Source organism: Aphelocoma coerulescens, chromosome 3 (genome assembly GCF_041296385.1).
Source record: "Aphelocoma coerulescens isolate FSJ_1873_10779 chromosome 3, UR_Acoe_1.0, whole genome shotgun sequence".
Classification (NCBI taxonomy): domain Eukaryota; kingdom Metazoa; phylum Chordata; class Aves; order Passeriformes; family Corvidae; genus Aphelocoma; species Aphelocoma coerulescens.
This window is the reverse complement of record NC_091016.1, coordinates 79,222,127-79,247,490: the sequence shown is the minus strand read 5'-3', so window position 1 is coordinate 79,247,490 and position 25,364 is coordinate 79,222,127. Positions and strand designations below refer to the sequence as shown.

General features: G+C 40.6%; 1 protein-coding gene across 2 annotated transcripts; it reads left to right on the top strand.

The window, feature by feature from the left end:
* Window positions 1–130: 130 nt before the first annotated feature.
* CEP57L1 (centrosomal protein 57 like 1) lies at window positions 131–24,021 on the top strand. 2 transcript variants are annotated; one of them, XM_069011011.1, is made up of 11 exons: window positions 131–189; window positions 13,063–13,207; window positions 14,967–15,146; window positions 15,706–15,827; window positions 16,247–16,363; window positions 16,636–16,713; window positions 18,468–18,566; window positions 19,284–19,361; window positions 19,464–19,687; window positions 21,274–21,418; window positions 23,551–24,021. In XM_069011011.1, the coding sequence occupies exons 2-11, from the start codon at window positions 13,066–13,068 to the stop codon at window positions 23,764–23,766; spliced, it is 1,401 nt and encodes a 466-aa protein (XP_068867112.1). In that variant the 5' UTR covers window positions 131–189; window positions 13,063–13,065; the 3' UTR covers window positions 23,767–24,021. The 2 variants fall into 2 exon arrangements, with proteins under 2 accessions (XP_068867112.1, XP_068867111.1); XM_069011010.1 differs by lacking the exon at window positions 131–189 and adding an exon at window positions 9,112–9,233.
* Window positions 24,022–25,364: the final 1,343 nt, after the last annotated feature.

Below are 25,364 nucleotides of genomic sequence, written 5' to 3'. Positions count from 1 at the left end.
AGCCGGGAGGCCGAGTCCAGCGGGGAGCGGCAGTGCCGGGAGGGGGTGCTGGGATATGTAGTCCGGCCGAAAGGCGGTCCTGCGGCCCTCGCGGGGGAAGACTACGTGTCCCGGCAGGCAGCGCGGCGTACGGCCAGGATCCTGCCGGGGAAGGGGAAGGGAGAGCGTTCGCTGCGGGATGTGCGCACGGTACTCCCGTTATCCTGTTCGTTAGGCTTTTGGGGGGGCTTGCGATCTGTCGCGACAGGTTGTGGAGCGCCGATGGCTGGCGGCAGCTGGGGTGAAGCAGTCCCCGTAGCGGGTTTGCCTCAGAGCCCTGCACCGGCAAGCACTTAAGCACGCACGTGTAGTGAACGACCGCGTAAGCGTGCCAGAGGCGGAGCCTGGGATGTAGCCTAAATTAGCGCGTCAGCGGGAAGGGAAAAACTGCCGGTGCTAGGGAAACGCAGTCTCGTCATCACTTGGGATAAAAGAGGAGTTGGCGGGGGGAAATCCCCGGAATATTCACATTGAGCAACAGTTCCGCGGTATTTTTATTCAAGTTAATCCAAGGGGATTTTTTTTTTAAATCCCAGTTGTGCAGGGGCTGATGAAGCTGGAGAAGAGAGGGCTCGGGGGGAAATCTTACCCGTGTATATATCCGTACATTTATACGTCCCTGGAGGGAAGGTGAGATGAGGATGGAGCCAGGGTGTTCTCGGTGGTGCCCAATGACAGGGGCAAGGGGCTCAAATTGAAACACCGGGGGTTCCCTCTGAACATCAGGAAGCACGTTTTTTACTGTGAGGGTGACCACAGCCTGGCACAGGTTGCCCAGGGAGGTTGTGGACTTGCTATCTTTGGGGATATTCAAGAGCTGCCTGGACACGGTCCTGGGTAGCTGTCCCTAGGTGGCCCTGCTTGAGTGGAGGGGTTGGACCAGATGGTCTCCAAAGGTCCCTGCCAACCTCAGCCGTTCTGTGATTAAGTGTAATCTGCCACTAAAGAGGCTGGTATTGCTGTTTTCCTTGCTTTTCCTGCAGGGAAAAAAAAAAGGTGCTGTTTTTGATAAATTTTAATTTTTAGCCAAGTCAGTTCCTTGATCCAGTTCACCTCTTGGCAGAGAAAAGAGGAAAACAAGGGCAGAACTGTTTGCAGCTGTCACATTGAAGCAATCATGAAACTACCATTTTGAATATACGGAAAGGCAAAAGAATACTTAGGAGTTAATTAGAAACAGGACACTGGGCCTACATAGGGTCTTGCACAATTATTTTTAGCTTCTCACATACACATTTCCCATTTTAAAATTCAGATCTCAAAACTGAAGGTCAATGCAGAACAAGCTACTCTTATGCCACAGAAAGATGCAGAACCCACTTCTGAGTCCAGGAGCAGAGCTTGGGCTGGCTTCCCCAACACCATCCATCAACAGCTCTCTTATTTGTAAAGAATCTGGTTTCTTCATCTGACATCCCTTTGTTTTCTGGAACTGTTTCTTTAAAACTTGCATTTACCTGTACCTTTCAAGGAAGACCAGTCTCTTTTTTCCCATAAAATCCTTTCTGCAAGGAGACTGCATTGCCATTGTTTGGTAGGGTGGACAGGCCTGGGCTGCTTCACACAGCTGCTTCCTCCAGGCCCTTGGCACCCTCGTGAACAATGTATCTGCTGAAATCATCACTACCTGTAATAAATATGAGTCTTGACTTCTCTAAGCATTCGAGGCCTCCACCCATCATAACTGATGGGTTCAAAGAAAATAGTTCTGCCAGTGCCTTTTATGTTGTTGGAGGGTTTTTTTGTTTGTTTTGTTTTTACATTAGCTACCACTTCAGCTTCCCATCCCATTCTGTTGTCACTCATTATGGTCTCCCATTTTCCTGTGAATGGGCATGTCACATCTGTTTGCTTTATTTCTATCTAAATTTTGATCTCCAGAAGTTGGCTAGATCTTATTTTTCTCATCATGAGTTGTTGGGTGTCTCTGACAATGACTACATACATCCAAGATCAGTAGACTGAACCAGAATCAGAACTGGAGCTTTGGTGTTTTAGACTTTGGTACAGCTATATTCATGCACTGAACGCTAAGATTGATTGAAAGTCACAGTACTGCCTTTTATCTTTTAGAAGCTGTTTTTTCCACTGGCTCCAAATGAACTCTGGCTACAGGAAACAGATTGTGAAACTGGCTCCAAGGCCTAAACTTCAGATTTCAGCCCTTTGTTTTATAGATTTTAATGTAGTACTTAGGGAATAGTGATGAGGATGGCTTTATTTTTTTCCAGACCAAATCTCTGCAGTTTTCTGATACCAGGTCAGGCCTCTTTATGCACTGCAAGACATCGTGGAAATCAAGGTCAAAGGCTACCAGTGGAATTAATCAGAGCCCGAAGTTAGGGGAATGTGTTTGTTTGATTTGCGTGTTCACGGACTGAAGTTAATATGCTTGTTTTTGATCCCTGAAGAACGGATAAGAGAGACGCAGAATTATGAAGGAAACAATCTGGCAACTCATCCAGAATTACAGCAGTTGAGTTTTCAAAATGATAAGCTGAAGAAAAACAAATTTGTGGCTGTTTTAAACCTCAGTATTTCCTTCCTTCATGATTTATCAACTTCCTTTTTTTTTTTAACTAGATAAGGACTTCTATAGCCATGACATCTAACAGCAGAATTATGTTTGAAAATACAATATCTAGTAATTGTATTAGTGTCTTTTCTAAGATCTAAAATATATTATATTTACTTTTAAAAGTGTGTTCCAGTTTCTGTATGTCGCAAAAGAGCACTTTATTCCAGAATGCATTTAGTCGATATACTGGAGAACTAATAATAACACAGTAAAACTTGTGCAGTCTAGAAGTAACTGCATTGTAAATTACATTCCTTCAACTGCTCTCCTTTACACCTTACTTCATTCCAATTGCTAAATAGCTAGGATGGGATGACTCTCTTCTAAAAGCTTACCCTCCCTTTTTAGATCTGGGTTTTGGCATGTTGCCACAATAAATGGTACTCCACAGTAAAATGCATTTTTCTTCACAGCTACCCTCTGAGAAAACAAAGTTCTGTAACTCCTGTTTTGCAAAGAGACACCAGAAAGCCAGAGGCTACTCCTCTACTGCCTTTGAACCCAGGCTCAAGCTTTGTGTCAAGCCCAAACCATTCTGTTTGGGAGAAGATGGGGCCTTTTTTTTCTTCTGAGCATGTGTTTTTACATCTAATGTGTTCTGGCCTATTATGTCTTGCAGGTGTACATATGCACCAAACCCTGCCACCCTGCCTCCTTAGAGGTCACAAACACAGTAGGGGTGGGTAAATTAGACACCATTTTGTTCTTAGAAGACCAAATCTTCCATGCAGAAAGTCTGTGGAATAGTTTATGCTGGAGAGTGGGTTGCTTTGAGAAGAGCTGGGCTATGATGTACCAGAACTACAGGCCTCTTAAAGTCCTGGTGTGCTTTGCCAACTCTCTGACTACGCTCCACTTAACTGTATAAATGTAAACTGAAGCACTGAGGACTAGGAAAACAGTATGGATAAACTACAAGTGCAGTTCTGAAAAACTCCTCTGAGCAGCCACTTGAACTCTTGTTAATCTGTTTCTGGATAGAAGTGTTCAGAAGTGCCCAAGACTGTGCATCTTGGAACCTGTCTTCCCTTTGTTCCCATTTGTGATCTAGGAAGTAGGTGAAGCAGCTCCAAGAGAGGTCCTGCTGAGTGGAACCTCTCCAAGCCCAACAAGTCCGGTTTTTCTGTTGTAGCCACAGATGGCTTCAGTGCCTGGCAGTATTTGGTAGAGTGCTCACCTTCAGTACAGTAACCCAGGAATTAACAAGTTGCCTTTTAGCTCAAAGGCATTTACATCATCACCTCCTAACTACCAGGAGAGTGTCCCAGGTGCTCAGGAGGATTGCAAAATGGAAGGGAAGCATCCATCACCTCAGTTGTTGAATTTGTGCCCTGTTGGAAAGGATGGCAAATGTGTGGCACTAGTGTGAATGAGAAGGAAGGTGACACAGGGAGCTGTAGGCACTTATTCATGGTTTCTGATAACTTTCCCAAGCCAGTGCTGTTTTATATCCAGGAACTATTTACTACAAAAATGCATAAATTAACCCCAGGACTATGTTTTGATGATTGAACTAGATGAGAGAGACACCTCCTTGTTATACTCTGCATTTTGCCTCAGCTGCCTTGTCCTTGTTCGAGACTTACATGCTTTTTGGAACAGGGTCATAACTTCAAACAAAAAGGTGGTGACTCCCTGTTTCCTTCCTGCTCTTCCTCCTCCCAGTCTAGCATGCTGGTCAGGGATGAGGCATGAACGCTCCTCAGGAACTCTCACTTCCCGGCCAATGCTCTGACCACTGGGTAGCAGCACAGAGAAGGTGGACACTGTTTCCTCCAGCTGCACTTTAAAAGAAAAGGAACGTTGCTCATTGGGAATTTTATATCTGCTGACAGCCCAAAAGGCCCTTTAAGCACCTTTGGCAGGCTGTTAACATCGACCTTGGTGTTTTCCAGCAATAACACAAAGAAAAATGCTGTGACCAGCAGCCACATGAAATGAAGTCACAGACCAGAAAAGCTACAGGGACTCTTTATTCATTGTTTTAAAGAACAGATTTTGGCATTCACTGCCAGAAGAGGACTCCAAATTCTGAGTCCAAAGAAGATAAAGGTGGCAAGCACCAGGGTGGGACTTCACACACCTCTATGTTCATAGAGTTTCTTTACCTCAAACTGGAGCTCTTGTTAGCTCCTCACTGAGCGGGCTGCTTGTTTTGGATCTATACCTGCATTTCTTTTACATGCAGGGAATGTAAGCCTGTCGTTACCACACGCAGCCCCGAGGCTGAAAGCAGCATCAGTCCCTTATCAGTCCCATCCCTCTGATTTATTAAGGTCACACACAACGGCAAGAATTGAAGTCAAGAACCTAGAGATCCACTAAATTTCCTTGCATTCAGAAATGGCATATAGTTAATAGGGAAGAAATGCCTATTAAAAACTTAATAATCAATTGAAGTTAGTTTTCTACCTGCAACATTGTGCAGGATTTTGTAGCATCTTACTCAGATTTTCTGTATCTCTGAAGTCATGCAAGTTTAAATATACAGATTATTTGAAACAAGTAATGGCTTTGAATGTTTTAAGTCTCTCCAGGCAACTCGGGGCAAAAATAGTGATAAAACCATTTCTGCATTTTTGAATACTCTTTATACCATATGATATACAAACTACTTGTCATTAATACCTAGGATATTGTGCTTGTTCAGGATGTGCAATGTGGATGTGTTGGAATTGCTATGATTATTTTGAGTCATATAAACAGATGATATTTTTTTAAATTATTCTTCAACAAAATAGGTCTCCAAAATAAGATTGAGGAGTTGCTCTAACTCAGATCTGCTTGCAATTTTTCTGCATATTAAAAGACAACTATTTCTGACAAAATATGATTTTGGGAATAATTTCTTGCCTGGAGTAAAACTTATCTTTTCCTTGCTAACATTTTTTTTTTCCTTCTCATTCTGTTTCTTAGGCTGCCTGATGTACAAATGCAGAATAAAGTTTTTGTTCCTTGCCAGGTGCCTAGCTATTGGTAGCACAGGAATATATGAAAAAATGTAGGTGTGGTAGTTGGTGAGAAGAGACAAATCCTATGAATAATTACCCTCTTTGTGTTTCTCTGCTCATCCATGTCAAGCTTTTACGGTTATCTGTCTAAAAATCTACCTCCTACTCCATCTTCAGGCTAGGTTAAAGGATGTTGGATGAAGAGACTGACACTTTCCCTGAGAAAATATTGGTAAAAACAGAAGTTTACTTTAAAAATTAATTCCAAGGCAACGGTGGGGACACAGTCTGTGTGTTTCATCTGCCTAGAGGGCAAGTTGCAACATTCAAAACCATCTTTCAATGATACCAATAAATATTTGAGACATAAAAGGTGAAAATTATCATGCAGTAAAAGGGGTTACTGTGAATGAGTCAACACCTGCAATAATAATCCCCTACCTCTTACATTTCTTCACTATGATTGTCATTTCAACCCACCCTTATATTTGCTCTGCCCTACCCTAATATGCCTTTTCCTTTTTGCATTTGCCTTTCTAATATCTAATTATTGTGCCTATGCACAGATGCAGTCTTTAATACTGGAGTCAGTTGCCCTTGAAAACCTTCCCTTTCCACAACAGCAAAGCCTTCCTTTTTTTTTGTCAAGGATCTATAGCCAAAGCTAGTAATTTCTTCCTGCCTTCCAATCTATCAGGACACACTAAGCTAAACAAACTACATATGGAAGACAGTGTGATGGCATCAGCAGGAAATAACAGTGGACATAAAAAGTAGGTTTTTACATTCTTCATATGGAATACTGAGGAGAACACCTTCAATTTCCACATCAGTCAGTGTACTAAGAGCAAGCAGCGTCTGTTGGAACCTGATCTTAAGTATAAAGGGAAGGAACTTGATAGTTACTCTTGTTGGAGTGGGGAGTGGGGGGGAGGGGTGGAAAATGGGTATTTTTACTTTAAAAAAATCCTAGCTTTTTATGCTAGAAGAGGGAGTGGGAGAAAAAGAATACCAAATGGCAAAGGGCAAGGAACAAAGCTATAGGATCATTTAAATACAATAAAGAGAGAGGAGTTGAGGGACAAAACCCAAATGTAACAGAAGGTACATGACAGAATAAGAACAGAACTATGGGTGAAGTGAGGAAGTATATTAGTGACCATTTATAGTATTTGGGTTTTGTTTGATGCTTATTACAAAAAGATTATGTTTAATTACTTTGGACTGATTAAAGATCTATAAATGTAATTATTTTGATAGCATTGTATTACAGGGTAGATGTTTTCATGCTAAGACAGGAATTATTTATTACTAGATAGGAATTTGCAGTCTTTCTCCTCTAAATGCCTAGTTCAGTTATTATCTGCAAGTACAGGTTAAAGCAGTTTGTACCAACTTGATTTCCCCACAAAGTGTTGATTGTGGGTGTATCATGTACTTTTGGATGAAGGCTCAATTGAATGAGGAATTTGGTCTGCTGTACTCATTGAAAAAGCAGCAAAACTCTAATAACATTTTGACCCAAGTTTGCATGCTTGATACACTGCCAGGTTAGAATCTATTCCCCAAAAAATTGTTAAAAAAATCACAGTTTTTTTCTCCACCAGGTTGTTTCTTTGCCTTGTTCACAAAATACTCATGTAACTCATTCCGTTTTCTTTCTTCCTCTTTTTTTTGTTGTCTCTTTTTTCTCTAGCAAACAGGAACTAGAGAAATATCCGTGTGAATGCTTAGAAGTGAAATGCTGACACAGTGAAAAGTCTTAGGAGTTTTGGGCATGTGTTGGGTTGTTTGTGGTTTGGCTTTTCATTAAAATGCCAGGTTTTATCCTACTTGACAGTACATACGGTCATGAGAAAACAGAGAATGCTTTTTCTTTTCCTTGAAAAACAATGATTGTATGAAAGTTCTGCAGAAGACTTGATATTCAGGAATGGATGGGCTTTGCTACAGTAGTATCAAAGAAGGAGCTGGGAACTTAACCTTTATGTATCCAGTTCTGAGACTGCCAATGTGTATTCTCGCAGTTTGTACAACAAGCTGCCTCCCATGGATTTGTCTGTGTCAGTTTTTCACAACACTCCCAGGTTCCTTAATTTCTCTAATAAATTTTTGCCATTTGCTCTAAACTTATGTAAAGTGGAACTTGACATAACTTTAAAACCACGTTGAAATGCTTTATTGATTCAGTGAGGTTTCCCTTCCTATTAGTTTTGCAGCTGCCACCATTTTGTGTCTAACCCACTTAGATTAGAGGAGACACGGGAGTATCAGTTACTCCGATATGTTCTGAGTGATGTCATGTGTTTCAGGCTGATTAAAGTGATTGTGTCAGGATGCTAGAGACTGGGTGTTCCTAAAACAATGATGCAGTTTGCCCACAACATTATTTATTTCTTTTTTTCTCTGTAGAAGGGCTGTTCTTTGTCTGTTGGGAATAAGGCTGAGTGTTGCAGCACAGCTAGTACAGCTGACCAAGCTTTTCTCCCCGTTCACAAAGGAAAGTGAAAGGGGAAAAAAATAGACCAATTTGGATTGTGTCACAAAAATGGCCTCTCACATAACCTTTAGCCAGCAAGGCTTGGCTCAAGTAGACAAGGCAGCAGCCAGAATTTTGGGAGCTTCTTGGTATAGCCGTGTTGAGGCAGTTCTTTAGAACTTCTCTTATGTCACATAAACACTGAATCAGTCTTTGGTTCATCTGAGACTTTGTTTTCAGTTATCAAAAAAAACTGCTATAAATTGTGCATGCCCACTAGGTCAGGCCAGAAGATCGACATCTTTGTATTTCTTTCTGAAAAATGCTTTGATCTGCTTTTTCTTTTTCCTCTTTGAAGGTGTTCTGACAGCACCTCTTTCTTTGGTTCTAAAAGGCTGTCCTCACAGCAATTTGAATGAACCAGTGTCCATATGAGATAACAAACATCAGAGAATTTAGTGGAAGTATCCCTTACATTATCACATTATTCATTTAGTGTATATCTTTTGGGAGACTGTTAAGCCAGCATTATTCCCTGAGCCTGCTATAGTTTGCATGTGGAAAAAGCTTTTCCATATGTTGCTTTACAGTATGAGATGTATATGTGGCAAAATGTTTCTGGACTTTTCACTTCAGGAGACATTTTTTTAAAACTTTGTAATGGTGTGGCTTGCATTGGAGGAGAGAAACAGAAAGGAGGGGAGAAGGGTGATGAAGAACTCATAAGTGGTCTTTCTGTAACACTTGGGATTCAGTTGTGTTCAGTAATTCTCCACTGTTGGTATGCTTACTTGGGCCAGACAGCAGTAACTAAAATGTCAGTTGATTTTTACAGCACCCCAATCCAGTACTCTAGCATTTAGTGCAGGCCATATTCAGCAAAAGTAAATAGAAACAGTAAACAGGTAAATCATATTAGTGCTTAGATGCCTCTGATGAAATGGGAAATTCTCTGTTTGTCTTTAGGTACCAAACTCCAGTTTGCTTGCTCTCTTCTGAGGCATGAAAGTCACATATACAGGGATGGACCTGATGGTGGGATTGCTCCCCAGCATGCTTTGTGCAAGCTCACTCTCAGCCTGCATGTGGTGGTGAGCCAAGAGGCAGAAGTGGTCCCACTGAAGGGACCAGCTTTTCTTGTGCTCACACCCCAGGGATGAGCACTCCAGCTGCAGCAAGGCAAGAGGTAGGCAGAGTATTTGCATTAATGCAGTGCTGTCCCAGATCTAATGTGCTGTGCCTGGCATCATGCACCATGCACAGGGTTGCAGATGTGTGGCACAGAACTCCATGAGCCTCCTAGCTCAGACCTGGAGAAAAACATAGCTGGCTTGCCGAGGCTGATGTTTAATTACAGAATATTCCAAGTTGGAAGAGATGCATGGCAAGCCCAAGGGCATAACTAAGTTGCCCCATGCTTGATGCAGCCACTGTTGGAACCAGTTACTTTGTATTTTTCTGGATAAAATAACACCGGGTATCTGAGCATCACTACTGCATCCACCAACAGAGGCTGGGCCATTTCTCTTTAAAAAACCCAAAGGGCCAGTGTTGATTCCAGATATGACCTGCACAACACAAGTGCTTCACCCTGCTCACCGCAGTGGTGCAGGCTGCTGAGGTGGGAGTGCGGCATTTCTTCCTTCTTCCCCTCCCCTCTGCATGTAACTGGGATATTTTGTCAGCCTCTGTTTAATATGCATACTTCTCCCTTGGCTCTTGCCCAGACTTGAAGGAGTGCACTGCTTTCCTCAACCAAGGGCTTGTCTAAACAACGATGTTCTGGCTGCTTTAACGAGTGTTGTTCAAGTGCTAAATCCCCCTAAGCCTTGTGGAGTTACATTAGTACAAACGTTGCTGTTTGGGAAGCAATATCTGCTTTAAAGCACCTCTCTAGGGCTGTGTACCAGGTGTCCACGGCAGCAGCAGCATGGAATAAGAGAGTGGTTTAAGCTTGCTGTATAAGACTTTAAAAAGCAAACCTGGTTGTGATGGTTTTATAGAAGCTTAAATACTTGAGGGGGAAGAAGTTGATGGTAGGACAGTTGACGTTCAAACAGACGTCAAGCTACTTCATTATTTCCTGATATGTTTCTTGTTGCAGTGGGCTGGAAGAGGCCAGGATGTTTAGTGATGCTGATGTAGAGTGACCTGATCCTTTTCCTGGAGTGCATCTCCTTGCCTGAGGTCTGCAGTGTTGTAGACTTTTCTCCTGTGCAATATGGTTGCTATTTACCTGCTAAGATATTAGGACTCATCTACATCAGAGCAACTCTACCAGAGTACTTATGCTGACACAGCCTCAAAGCACTATAGCAACCATTCCCTCAGCTGCTTCACACAGCCTTTGTATCCGAGGAAGCTGTGGTAAAGCAAGGTGTCTGTAACTGTGTCTGCAGCAGAGTTTCTGCAAACACAGGTATCTCGGTTCTGTGGTGTTTCCTTTCACACCCTTTGCTGAGCCTGTGCTCTTAGGAGCAGCTTGGGGAGCTCCCCCCTCCAGCTGGAGGGTTTGTATTACCCTCTGCTGTGCTGGCAAAGTTGTGGGGTTTTGTGCTGAAGCCCACACCGGATCAGCTGAATCACCACCACCAGGCAGGTGAGCTGGCCTTTTTCACTTCCCTTTGGTTTCACTTGCAGAACTAAAAGGGTTTTTATTTCCCTTTCTGCCAAATAGGTGTCCCCCGTGACCCCCCCCCCCCACCTTTGTATTACTGAGCTTGTCCACAAACTCTCAAATTTTCTGCTGCTTTATTCCCTCCTTTATTCATTATTTGCTTCGGATCACTGCCCTCCTTACAACTGTCCACAGACCCATCTCCTTGGAAACAGCAAAACTTGTTTATGTGAAAGTAATAAGGAAAGTAATTGATGTATAGCTGTGCAGGCATGTGGGGGAGCCACGTTCCACTGGAGGATGTTGGAAAAGCAAGTCTCCACTTATGCTGACTGCCAGAAAGTTGGATGGTGTGAGCAAAAACCACCTTCTTCCTCTGCTGTTTCTGAAGTTGCCTTCCTTTATTCACAGCAGTGGTAGGAAACTTCTTGCCTGTGCATATGCTCATTTTTATGGACTTTTTTTTGCTAGTCTTTTTTATCACCAATGCGAAGGGGTTGAATAGCAGCAGGAAAATTTTTAAGTCTTGCTTGTCTCTTATTTTGTGGAACTCCATGCTGATCACTGTGCCGTGCCAGGACCATCTCCTCTCCTGTCTTGGCCCTGACCACCTCTGTGGCCACAGGACTTTCTGCTGAGGTTTCTGCTGCTCCCTGCTTTGTGTCTTTCACTGCCGTTACCCCTTGTGCTGTTGGACATGGTCAATAGATCTGGCCAGCTGTTAAGGTCAGGTGTCCCTGGATGGTCTTTCCCAGTCCTTTAGGACAGAGGTAGGGAGGCCCATAAACAGCTTTTGTGGCCATAAACACAGTGGGGTCACAAGATGGGATGTCTTGCAAGAGATGGTGGAGTGCCTGGCTGGCTGCTGCTGCCGACACAGCACTGAGAGCCTTGGGTAGGATGCCGGCGGGACCCCATGGAAAAAACCTGTGGCACAAGGGTAGCCTGGATAGACCCCCCTCTTTGGGACCAGGGCTGCTGTGAATGGTGGGACCTCAGGGTTGTTAGCACACAAAAGTGGTGGTGCTTGGGAGGCCCCAAGTCAAGCAAGCCCTGGCAAAGAGGTGCTCTTGTTGATGTCTCTGTGATGACAACTTGGAGGAAGAAGGACGGATTTCTGCTTGCCTTCAGTTTAGTGCATACCTTGAAGAGGCAGTGTGGCTGGAAGATGATTTTTTTTGGTTTTTTTTATATGGGCTTTGAAATAGGCTGTAAGAGCAGTGTTCCTGGAAACTTTTTTTGTTATTGAAAACTTTTTTCTCTGCTTGCCACCCAGTGTGAATGGCTTTTCGTGGGGTGTGCTTCATCAGCAGGCTCCAGTCTTTGTCTGTTTCTTCTTCCTGTTACTAGATACCTCCTTTGGGTGATTTTCTTGGGGACTAACATCTGTAAATAGCCTTACCAAGCAGGAAGGCTGTTCCAGTTGCATGCCTTGTATTTTAAACACAGGTGATATCATAATTGTTATATCACTGAACCTTCAAATAAGCTGGTTTTTTATTAGCTGAAGCTGTATAGACTCTTCACTACTTACACTGTATCAAGTGAAATGCTTGATACTACTTTGATAGGTAGCTGCAGGATGATTTCAAACTTGCTTTAACTTCCTAGGGGTTGAATTAGCCTAAACCCCTTTCTGCACATTTTACTGTCCATGTCTCACGTATCAAGAAAAATTGCTATTTGACAGGGTGTGAACTGTCCTCAAATGTGCTACTCATAAAATAAAGAATGTGAAAGGGTGGAACAGAAAGGGAGTGAAGAAACAGGACTTAAAACATGCACCTAATAATGGAGATAATGCTGGAGATACTGCATATTAAATATCCTCCTGTTATCTCAACACTAAATGTGGAAAATTATGTCTTTGTTATGTAATAATGATACATTATTTACCATATGTAATTTGATTTTACATCAAAAAAGATGGGGGGAAGAGCACTAAGGAGGCTGCAAATGGAAACCAGCTGTAAAACTTGGAATGCTTGCTCTGGAGGGAGCACTTAAAGACATTGAAGTCTGTAAAACAGTTGGTAGAAAATGCTGTTAATACTTGGGTTTTAAAAGGACAAAAATCAGCCTAAGTTATTAGAAAGCACCTAGAAAAACCTTGGAAAATTTTGGTCAGTCAAAGGAAGCTATGTTTAGTGTTATGAAAGACATTGTTTTGGAATTGCATTAAAAGACAGGATTCTTCTGGTGGGGTGTGGGTATTATTATTATTGTTGATGTTGTTGTTGTTATCTATTATTATTATTGTTATTACTACTGTTATTATTATTATATTGGTGCACATGATCTGGTTTGATATAAACAGAGCCAGGGACTGCCCAGTGACATACTTTTGAAAAAGAGACTGTTAAAGAAATAATAGCATTAAATAGCTCTCTTTGTACAGGCTATGGATTTTGAATCAAAGAACAGTTTCATAGGAAGCTTTCTTCAGCCACCAGATCAGATGCTTCCTGCAGCCTTTGTTTATACAGAATCAAAGAAGTTGGCAGCTGCTGCTGGTGACAGGCCTTCTCTCCCAAATAACCAAGGTATAGCCAAAATATGTCCTTAAAATGGTCTTTTTAATTGTTCCATGTGAAATCTCTTGAGCAAACTCCTTATCCTATTCTACTGAGTTCAATGACTTGCTGCAGTTATCAGTCTCACATTGAGACAGGATGTATATGTGTCCTGAGGGAGTAGTCTCCCTGAAGTCATACGTCTAGAATGGAAACCTCTGCAAGTCTTCTAACATCCTTGTAAACTATGGCTTTGAAATTTGTTTAAATTAAAATAGTCAGACTTCCTCTGAAAGCAAAGGAGAATGCTTCAAACTTAGTAGAAGCCGTTCATTATTTCAAATACAGTAAAAAAAAAGATCATTAGTACAGTACCCTGACTTGAAATAGGCTTTGCATAGTGCAAAATTTGACTCCTTCCAGCTTAAAATCACTTTAAGGGGTTTTTTTGCGTGGTATGTTTCCTTGGGAGAACTTTTGAACAATTCAGACTCCCACAAAAATTAGCAGCATGAAAGTTAGTCCCTATGAAATATGGTTCTCATGTGCTTTAGTGGGTGACTGCTCTCTGGAGCTCACAAGGCAAATGCTCAGTGGCTTAACATGTCTGGAGAGCCTGGGGAATCATGAGAATACCCATACTCAGACTTACTATCATGGACAACTTTGCAACATTGCACAGACATAGCCTATGAGTGTGCACGTGATCATTGTTCTTCACTTGGAAAATCTATGATTTCTGTAGTAATTTTATGTCATACAGAGCTTGGGCTTTTTGGATTACAGTGATCAGTTTAGTGTTATGTAGCTAAGTGGTTAAGGAAATATTTGGCATACCAACAGAAAGATGGAAAAGGTGGTCCCACTTCGTCTTTCTGCTATCTGGTATTTGCTTTTTGGGTTTTTTTGAGTTTTTGTTTGCTGTTTGTCTTTTGCTGTTGTGTGGTTTTGTTTGGCTTGGGGTTTTTTTTGGTTTTTAATAGGTCTGTGATAAGGTGGTAAAGGTTATTAAGGAGGTAGCAATATTTGATGGTATTCTTTTGATGAGAGAGTTTGGAATAGAGAAGCTATAAATTATAAAACGTCAGAAAATAAGCTTGACTTGTTACAGAACATGTCTTAAGCTTCCAAAAGTGTATATACCTTATGGAGAGCTAGCAAACTTTTTCTTATAGCTGAAATTATTATTGCAGCTCTTATTTTTGGTGTAATTTGACACATACTGATTTGAGGCTGAAAGCAAAATCTTGCAGACTTGTTCCTATGGTTTAAAGAATCATCAAATACAAGATACTAGATGTTGAAACATTACCTTTGGAAACAATAAAGTATTTAACAATGTACCCTTTTCTAAATTGTCCCTTTGTATCTAATTTCTCCCCCTGTTCTGAGCACATTTTCTCTTTTTAATCTGTTCAGACCAGTTGCATTACATCAGAACTTGTGACTTCACTTAGATACCTGTGTTCTCTCCTTGTATTTAAAGAGAAGCCTCAGGGTTTACTACATTCTATTTGCCATGATTTCTTTGTGCTTGGGGCCATTTGGAAAATAGTTTTGCTCATAGGGCCAGAGCTTCATACCTCAGTTATGCAGGAAACACATCCATTTTCTCCCATGTATGCTCTGCATATGTTAGTGTACAGCTGGGGAATATAATTAATTTTGGGAGTGATCCTAGGAAGAAAATTTAGGTAGTATATTGTAATTTGAAGTGTTTTCTAATAATAATGATCATCATCAAAATAGGAACTGTTACTTATGGTGTAGCTGTTGCATTGTTTGCTAGCTGTAGTGGCAGCCCTGAAAACTCTGCAAGAAAAAATCCACCGTCTAGAGCTGGAGAAGTCACAGGCTGAAGATAACCTGTGCAGCCTCTCCAGAGCAGCTGCTCAGTACAAGAAGGTCTTAGAGCACGGATCCTACGAGAAGAACACAGCCCATCAAGAGCTGATGCAACAGAGGAAAGGTATTTCTTTTGAGAGATAAGGTGTAGCCACAGCAACACTAAGACTGTATAATCTAAGGAGTGTTTTGTTTTGAAAAACTGCTAATTAATGCAGCCCCCTTTCATTTTTTGCTTCAGAACTGAGGAGGAACAGGAGCTTGATAATTGTGAATCAAGTTGAGATATTTCTTACATATATAAACCAAGTATTGCATAGGCCATAAAGCAATTTTAAAGACTAAGCATGTTTCAGGTGGTATGTTTAACTCTTACAATAAGCAAGCAGATGCTTACACAACACTGCTAACTTGAGAAAAGATAGGAGAAGAGAAGAAACCAGATTCTGGTTAGGTATCTGCTGATACAAATCAAAGTAACTGCAGTGCTCATCCCTTTGGAATTCAAATTAGGTTTGAAAAAACATTGTGATTATATATAAAATACATTTTAACCACATGACTTGCTCAGACTAACAGAACTATTCTTGCCTGTTTCAAAGACAGAATTCCTCAATGAAATGACAGTCTGGCTAAATGTGTAGCTCCCTTTGCTGTACTGAATGTCTTGTTTCTCTCTGTAGATGCAAGTGTGCAGTTAAGTGCAGCACAATCCCGCTGCTCCCTGCTGGAGAAACAGCTGGATTACATGAGAAAAATGGTTTCTAGCGCAGAACTGGAAAAGAAAATGATTTTACAACAACAGGTGAAGTCCTTTAGCATAATAACAAAGTAGCAACGTAGTTCAAAAGTATAGAAATGTGCGGGATCCGAAGTTTTTTGTGGCCATTGTTTTTCCTCAGCTCTGCTCAGGCTGCTAGCAAACAGAAGCAATTTACTCTGACTGATGACAACCATTCAATGAATTGTATGAAAAGCTCCCTGGGTGGAACTCCTAATGAGCAAAACCATGCTACTACTTGCATACTTGGTAGACAAAAAAGCTGCTGGAAACTTAAGTTGTCTTTATCTGCCTGGTATTTTTCATCACTTAGCAATTTAAAAAATATGGAATTTAAACTAATTAAACACCTTTACTGTGGTGTGGGGTGGTTTGGTGGGTTTTTTTGCTGTCTGAAACAATTTCAGTCAGTTGCCAACTCCATTCTTGCTTATTTTTTCCAGGCTCAGCTTCAGAAAGAGGAAGATCAGAACCGGTTGGAACTGCATGCAAAACTTGAAAAGCTTGAAATGCTAGAAAAAGAATGTCTTAAACTTACTGCTACTCAGAGAATTGCCGAAGTAAGCATGCATGGAATGACGGTCTGAAAGTCATTTGGTATAATTTTATGGCATACTATTAGCAGTACTAAGTTTTGCAAAAGTTACCTCTGTTAAAGCATACCTGACTGAATGCCACCCTGGCTTTGTATGCATGAGTCTTTTTTCAATCTGGGCTTTAAAAATTCCTGCAGTCCAGTTTTATCCCCACATTACAATTGCGAGCTCCTTCAGACTTCTGATTCAGCGTGACAAATTGAAGTGGGACTAATCATTCTTGCCTTCAAATTCAGGACAAGATCAAACACTTAGAAGAAAAGCTTTGTAAAGAAGAGCATCAGCATAAGCTAATACAAGATAAAACTGCTCAGGTAGACTGAAAAGATTTTATCTTACCTTATTTTTTAGTACTGAAGAAAGCTATTCTCTTTGTTCAAAATACCCTTCTTTTTTTCATTACATTTTAACTCCACATGTTTACTACCCAGGCAGAACTCCTGGAACACTACCTAGACCAGTTATAAACTACTTATTAGAATGTTTGCCTGGTGTGTTGCAAATCTCAATGAAGAAAGATTCTGCTTGGGTTTGTATTAGTGATACAGTTCATCAGCCTTAACACTGCTCTAAGTGACCCAGGTAGAAAATTAATTTCTAGAAAATCTGTAACTGAATCAGGTAAACTTAATTTACAGTAACTCGAAAGTGGTCACATATGAAACCTTATATCCCAAGTGCGGTTGTTTATTATGTTTATTTTCCTCCCTTTGTTAAGACCTGTAGAAATCTAATCCATAGGGTTATACTTGAAAAAACCTTAATCAGTGAAATGCTGTTAATCAAATGAGATCTTGTACAATTCATTATTCTGTGAAGCCATAATATTCTGTGAACATAATCAGTTTGCTGGGCCACCATCCGAGAGAGGACTATTTGCCAAAGAGAGCAAAATCAAAGAAATCTTTTATTAAAGGGGCAAAGTAGTCATATTCCAAAGCTCACTTTGTGCATAAGTAGCAGCCAGTTTGAGAGAGAGACCAGCTGTGGGGGAATTCTCTTGAGGTGGGGTGGGGGGTGCAGTGCTGAAGAGAAGTATTGGAAGAACCTAAGCAAAGCTGATGCCTTAATTTAATTCATCACTGCTGTCAGCTTTTATACCTCATCCAAGGATGATGGGTTTTCATCAGTCCAGGAAGCTTTAAATAACATGCAGATTTGTAGCCCAGATGTCTGACCACTTCCAGAATCCAGAAGAATGACACAGTTGAAAACTGGTAGGTTTTTTGGTTTCTTGCTTAGACTGCTTGCTGCTGCAGAGCAAAAGCCCTAGTACAGAGATTTTATCTTCTGCAAAACATGGTAAGAATGACTTACCATGAATGACAGAGCAGATGGTCTAAACGTTTGCTCAAGAAAGGACGTTGGTGCAGTAAACTGAGTGCTAAACTAGTGTTGGTACCATCTTAGTACACTGTGGGATGCATTTCGGTCTGTTGGATCTGGGCTGGGAAGCACAGGGTGTGGTGTGGTTCACTTCCCCTTGATGACACAAAAGCCAGAATATTCTCACTTTAGTGGTGGAACTCCAGCATTGTTTAGTCAGAACTGTAGTACATGCCAAAACAAAGTCCTTGTCCTACATTTAATTGGGAATGATTATCATCCTGTTTATCATGGGCCTTGATATCAACTTTGAACCACTGAGCAATCTGAGGATTGTCCAGCAGGTTTGACCTCAGTGTTACACAGACAGGCTTAGTTCTCTCTGTCCCCAGATTGTAAGAGCCAAATATTCATATAATTTGGATTTTATTATCAGATCCTCAACATGTGGCAGGATTGGTTTATCTCAGTTGCTGGTTGTCACAGTGGAAAAATACAGCTGCTAGTGCAGCTGAATACGAAAATGAGGAATACTAAAGAGCTGCAAGATCTGCCTGATACCCTGCCTTCCTAGTAATCTGTTTAGTTTTTAAGAGTAGCTTATGCCTTCCAAGCAGGACAGTTAATAGTGCCCTTAATTGGTTCTTACCCAAGCATGAAAGAGAGAATTAATTAAACCTTGCTATTCCATACTGCCAATATTACATTAAATGGTTGTTTTCTCTTTTGCTTATTGCCACAGCTTCAAAATGGATTTGATATAAACAGAATTTTGATGTCTTCAGTAACATCTCAATGTGAACCTGAAAAGGAAAATGGGAAGAACAAAAAACCTAGGAAGGTAACGTGGAAATTTTTATTAGCATACTGTTGCTGATAGCATCTGACTCGCACAGAGACTGGAATTTGTGAAAAATGGTGATGTAAGAGGCACTTGATTAATCTGCTGCACTTTACTCCACTTCTAAAGTGACAAACAGTGCTAAATAACTCATTTTCCCCGTTTTTTTTTTCTTTCCTTCATTAATTAAAATGGTACTGGGGCTGGTAGGACATCACTGGAAACCTTTCCTTACCAGCTTTACAATTATCTCTGTTAAAGTCTTACTGCCGTTCCCCACGTCCTGTCTTAGCTGCCTTTCAGTTTATCTGGAAAAATTAGTTTCCAAAGTTTTAGCTCAGCATCTTAAGATGGTGTGTTTTGGGGGGATAGCTGAAATCCAGAGAATTTATTTTGCAACACATGTTACAGATCAGTCAAAATTTTGCAACTGTGATTTTGAAAACCTAAGTAAACAAGGTTCGATTCCTTTAATATTAGCCTAATTGTTAAACAATCTCCTACATGCATATGGAATAAAATTTACATGTGTCAGCTATTGGAAATTCTTACTTGTTACACATACAGGAGGGAAAATTTTTTTTTGAAACCAGAAGAAAACTGAGGTGATGCATTTCACTGTGTATTTACTTGAATTTTACTTACTAAAAAAAAGTTTAAGATTGTACTCTTGGGTCAGCAGATTGGAATTTCTTGTCTTATATTTGCTTACGGCAGAGAAATCCTACAATGAAGAAAATTCAGCTTTCACAATTACATGTAAAGGCTGGTGAACTACCTTTTGTGGCTGGGAAGGTAGGTGAAAACCACTGTTCTCACTAAAGTGGCATCTACAGTTTGAGTAAGGCTCTGTAGTTGTTAATTACTTCTGTAAGCCACTAATAAGTCTTCTTTAAGTCTGTCAGCTCCAGCCATTCTGTCAGTGCAAATGTACAAAGTGTGTTGCATATTATGAAGCATCGCAATCCATGTATCTCGTCACGAAGACAAGGAGGAGCTACATCTGGGGTCTCAGGACACAGTGCACTTTCAAAATCCTCTTGTTCCACATCACCCACTGTCACCAGGAGCTTTTCAGACCTTCTGTTGGCCTTAGAAGACAAGCTGGGCCAAATGAGCTCGTGAGTACCCATCCCTGGTGTTGTGTGTAACCATGACTTCAGTGGTAGCCCTGAGAAGCGACAGGGGTGCTGCAGTCAAGCCTAGCCTGTTTTAGCTGTAGGACTTCTTGTTGACAGAATGACCTGAGCAGGCTGGACTGGTAGGATTTTTCTCTTTCAAAAAATTCTTTCTGTCCTGGTGCTTCACTGGTTTTGTTTTTCTGCTTCCACATCCCGTATTTAAACAGGCTCCTACTAAAGTAACAGCTGCAGCAAGTGAAAAGCCTTTCAGACCTGTGCTTTTTAGAAATTTTAAACATATTGTGAGATATACAGAGTAAACCAAAATTTTTCTCCTGGAGAAGGCTGCAAAGGTGGTGCTAATATTGAGTAGGCCTGCAGCATGCAGTCAGCCTGGGTGGTGGAATGGGTTAGTACAGGTCTGGCATGAATAGTCCTGTCACAACATCTGTCCTTACCAGTGTACCTGCTGGGTCTTTGTGCTGAGTCAGTCTGGTGCTCATACCCTCTGCTTGTTGATAGCAGGAGAACCTGCTGGTCCTGTAAGGGGGTTGTGAAAGAGGGACAGTTTCCTGCCAGAAAATGGGCAGGGTGTGGAAGAAGCTAACACTTTAGGTGGGAGTGTATGTATCTTTCTAGCCATGCAGGTAAATGTGGATTACAACCTGTTGTGTTCTTAGGCATCTTCCATTAATGCAGGCTTGTGGGACTGTGGACCAAAGCTCTGTAGCTGGCTGTAGCAGACATGCCAACACGATGAGCTGTGGTTTGAACAGAGGAGGATGTACTGATTAAACCAGTTAGGATGTTGACACTGATTCAAAATCCTTGATGTGGCAAAATTTAAACTGGCAAGCAATCGCATGTTCAAAAAGCAATGTCTGTCTTACTCATGGCAGTTCAAGGACAGGCTTTTTTTTTTATAGCAACAACCAGTTTCTTCAATTAAACTGTCAATGAGAAGCAGTTACTCAGAGGTCAGAAAAGAAGCTCTGTCTTTTGTAAAGGGATTACTTATCTAAGAGGGGGTCTCTGGCTTCAACTTGTTCAAGTATCTGGGTATCAAGATCTACACAATTTCTTTTACTTAATCTGATTAGTTTAATTAAGCAGCCCACTTTGCTGTAAAACTTTTTGAGTAGAATATTTTAATTTGAATAATTTTTCAGAAAAATTGTAACTTGAATGTACTAGTTTAAAAAATACTTGTGTATTACACTAAGCCTTCAAAGTCTACGCTAAATTGTGCAGGAAGTGAAAATGTTGTACTGCACAGGTGCCGTTCACTTTCAAAAATCTCATTTTGCACACTATTACACATGTAGTTGTTACGCCTGTAGGAAGAGGGAGAAGTAAGATGGACATCAGCTAAAAGTTTGGAATGAGAAAATCAGACTCACAGGAAAACCTTTTCCTTTTCTCAAGTTAATAAATTCCAGATTAATATGTATTGTGTGAGAGTAGAAATAATGCTAAATTTCTGTACTCTGCACAAAATGGCTCTTGCAGGAAGAAGCAACTCTTGCAGGAAGAAATCCTAGATATCATATCATGAATACTTAGATTGCCATTCTTGTCTTTAATAGTGAGCATCAAGAACTTCTGAAGCAGATACAGGAGACTCAAAACTTCCAAGCTTGTGAAGACCTGAAACAGGAGCTGGATTGCCTTGTAAAACAAATGGAGAGCAAAAGAAAACAAATATCCAAGCTGAAAAAGCATCAGGCTACTGTAAGAATGAAATGTAAAGTCTCTAGCTAGTAACATTCCAGTTGAAAGGCTGCCACAACTCTGCCTCCTGTTGTCATCAGCTAGAATGTCACTGAACGGTTTAAAGCCACCGTGTTCCAGTATGGGTGATTATAATTAGAATGCTGTCTCATATTCTTGTACCTCCAATTCCTTCATTTAATCAAGAAAAAGTGCTTACAACTGGCAGTTAGGAATGTATTCTGGTGGGAAAGCTTCTTGCCCTGTGGCAGTTCTGCAATACAGAGCTGGGTTGCTCTGTCTGTCACTTCTGCTCACTGTGTTAAGACAAACTGTTGAAATTTCATTCCTTTGTATCTTGTCCTTCAGGGGAGTGAGAAAAAAGAAGCTGTATTTCCTTTACAGACTGGATTAAGTGTCTTTTATATTACTGAAACATTGAAGCTTTTTTATTAATTAGTCTGTTGACCAGAGCTTCTCCAAAAATAATAGCTGGACAAGCCTTTCAGTTTTGTTTAACCCTTGAACTGTCCTCATTCTGTCAGTATTTAGTTTAGAGCCATAGATAACAACTTTTCAGACATGCCTACATAAAATCACTCTTCTGTAGCTGAACCACTTAACTCTTTTGTAGCAATTTGGTTTGGAGCATATGATTAAACATTCAGTCCATAGTTCTGATTGTTTTCTGTTTTTTCATCCTATGTTTCAAGACAAATAGACTTACCTGAGAACTTTGCTTATGCAGGAGACAAAATAAAACTCAGTGTAAGACTTTATGAAACGGGGAGGTGATAGTTAATTTAAATCTGACCAATTTTATTCCCAGTCATTTTTTGATAGAGTTTATTCACTTAAACTTTTAATTGTCCATGTAATTGCAAGCATAGAGGTGCTTTATGTCATAGCAGATGTGTCAGACTTGCACGTTAGCAATATGGACAAAAGGACGTTGACTGCTAAGTCCTCACTGCATCTCTTGGCAACGTCTACTGGTTTTTTTGATAAAACTCTTATTCTTGAAGAGCCAACAATTACAGTGTTACTCCTTGCCTCAAAGTCTTGCTGACTTCATCCTAAGGAACCTAAGACAGTAGACAACAACTGCACCTTTGTTTCTTTCTTTTGCATATCTTTATGGCTACAGCTTGCCTTTGTTTTGAGATGATGAGGAGTAGCACATACAATGTGCTACAACCTTGTTATCGTCTTTGCCTTTTATCAGAGTGCAGATCTTCTGGCAAGTCCTCTGTGCTCCGGTACAGCCTGGTCAGAGCACACCCCTTAGGGTCATGCTGAAAATAGTGTCTGTATGATTACTGTCCATCATGCCCTGGTTATCCATACAGGCCATTCCTCTAATTCCTTGGCCTATATTGTTTTTTTCTGGTGCTTTTGCACAGAGACATTTCTATTTGTATTTTCTACAGACCAATCTTAATATTTCTAATGCATATTTCTCTTTCTAGAACTTGCCACACTAAAAGTGTAATGCTAATCTCTGTGTTTCACAGTTAATAATATGTTCTAGAATGCAATTAAAGTTAATTATTTTTAGAAATGGACTTAAAGCCTACATTGGCATTTGGAATGCTTCCAGCCTAATTTTGTCATTGGGAAGTGACCTTTTCATGCTAAGTGCAAGTCAAGACTCACTATTTGACATTTTAAAAAACATTCTTTAGCAATTAACCCTATTTATTCTGTTTTCCATTTCTGTTAAGGAGGCTTCAAAATAAGCTGCTTAGATCCAGTAACCAATAATTAACAGTATACACTTTAGAGGTTTATTTGTTCTTTGGTTTTTTTATTAGGGTAGTACAATCTGAAATGGAAAGAGACTGTTGTAAGTATAGACTATTAAGAGATGATAGTCCATCTCTCTCAAGCAAGCATTTTTATGTTAGGGAGCAATGGGATTCAAAAATCAATTGAGTGTGAGTGAGGTCAGTTTTCTGAGGTTTCTGTATGGGCGAGGTCAGTTTTCTGTTACAGTGAGACAACTGTGCAAGGTTACTAAATTTAAAATTTTCTCTTTTTTTTAATGTCCCTTAGACACCTGTAGTTTGGAGTTCAGTAGAAGTCCAGTCAGCTCTACAGCTGTGGGTCTTTGGAGTATGTAACATGCTAATTAGTAATTTTTTTTTTCTTAGGTGCAGAAATTAAAGAGAAAAACTGAGAAATTGAAGCAAGGGGCAACTCACATCAAACTAAAGTGTGGTGAACAAAAGGAAACAAAGGAGGTTGCAGTCACTGTAAAAGAAAGTATGTCTAAACCTTGTCCTGGGCAGAAAAGCCGAAGCTCTCTTCAGCTGCTAAAAGCTGTGAGGAAACTTCAGTTATCTCTGAAAAAAGATGATGTCATCTGAAAAGAACAGTTCTGAAGTTTGCTATGTTAGATGTTTTTGAAGTTGTCTGACACTTAGTAGACTTTTAGTTGTACAAAATACCTTTTAAAAATAAACTAGATACAGTAGACATGTACATTCTAAACTCTCTAGTAGGTCAGATTGTTCACCTTAGAATTAACTTTCATGTAGTGTAGTTATAACTCAACTACACTTCCTTGTAATGGAATAATGAAATGTTATTATTTGCTAACTTGTCAAATAAAATTTTATACTTTTTTTACACTTAAAATAGTATGTGATCTTTGGTGTCCTATTTCCCCGGCTGCCAAGGAGATATTTAGAGCTTGCTTTTCCAGAATGACTTGGGCTAGTGCTTCTGTACAAATTAAAACAAAAGCCTTCCTTTTCTCTAATAACTGAAGATTCAGATCACTGTGAATAAGCCAGAAGAGGTATTTTCACATTATGTATGTATGTATGTTTTCATTATTATTAATATTATTACTTTATAAACTCTATTGACAGTCTTAGCATTAGGGACAGCTGGGGTCTGGATGCAGAACCCATGACTTGGTTTAGCCACAATAATATGGGAGTGTTTTTGATACGTGCATGGGAGGGGACACTGCCAAATACTTGAGTGCTTGTCTTCTCTTTTAACAGAACCTGCTTCTAGCACAGTATGCAGTGACTGAGCTGTCATAGAGGACACCTTCAGCTGTGTACCTGTTACCAATCTTCTTATTTACAGATTATTTCTGGCTTAGAAAAGCACACTGTATGCTTAAAGCTGCTTAGACAAAATTTGAAGCATGGTATTTTTCTGTGGTGCAGATGGCTTTTCTGAGATAGGTTTATGCATTTCTGGATACTGGAATCACTGATACTGGTAGGGATACAGTACATAAATACCTCTGGCTCCCTCTGTGCCTTGCCCTGGTATTTTTGTTGACTACAGAATCCTGGGGAGAGGGGGTTATTCTGGAGAAGTAGGGCCCTGGCTCCCCACTTGGGCAAGAGCTGTGGCGGAGGGCTGCAACTTTGGGTCCATCAACCAGGTATTGGATGGGGCAGAGTTTAAATGATGGCAGCATTGAATAGTCAGTCTCCAAAATGTATGTGCTGACAGGGGCTGTCCAGTCCCAGAAAAAAACTTGTGTTTGCCCTTCTGTGGGATGAGTGGCTGGAGGGAAAGGGAAACAGCTGAACCTGGTCCTGCTGGTGGCTGGGTGTTTCTCATCTCTGCCTGCTTCAGAGTAGGGCGAGGAGCTGAAAAAGCTGTCTAGCCCAGAGCCAGAAGCTGGGATTCGAGAGGGGAAAACAGTGATGAATGATATGTCAGCTTACATTGGCTGACTGGTTACATCACTTGTATTTCAACTCAAAAGATTTAAAAACAGTTTAATAATTCTCTTCTTTTCTGCTTTTTCTTTCTGAAGCTTTTATTTCTGTAGTGCATGTGTTTTCACATACCAAAGCAAAGCAGATGCATTTCAGCATTGGCTGAGAGATTCAAACCAGATACAAAGAAAGTGTATCCCAAACCAGTTTTCTTGCTTAAAGAAAGGCACAAAATTTGTTTTCCAGTTGTATTTTGGGAGGGAGGGGTAGGGTAG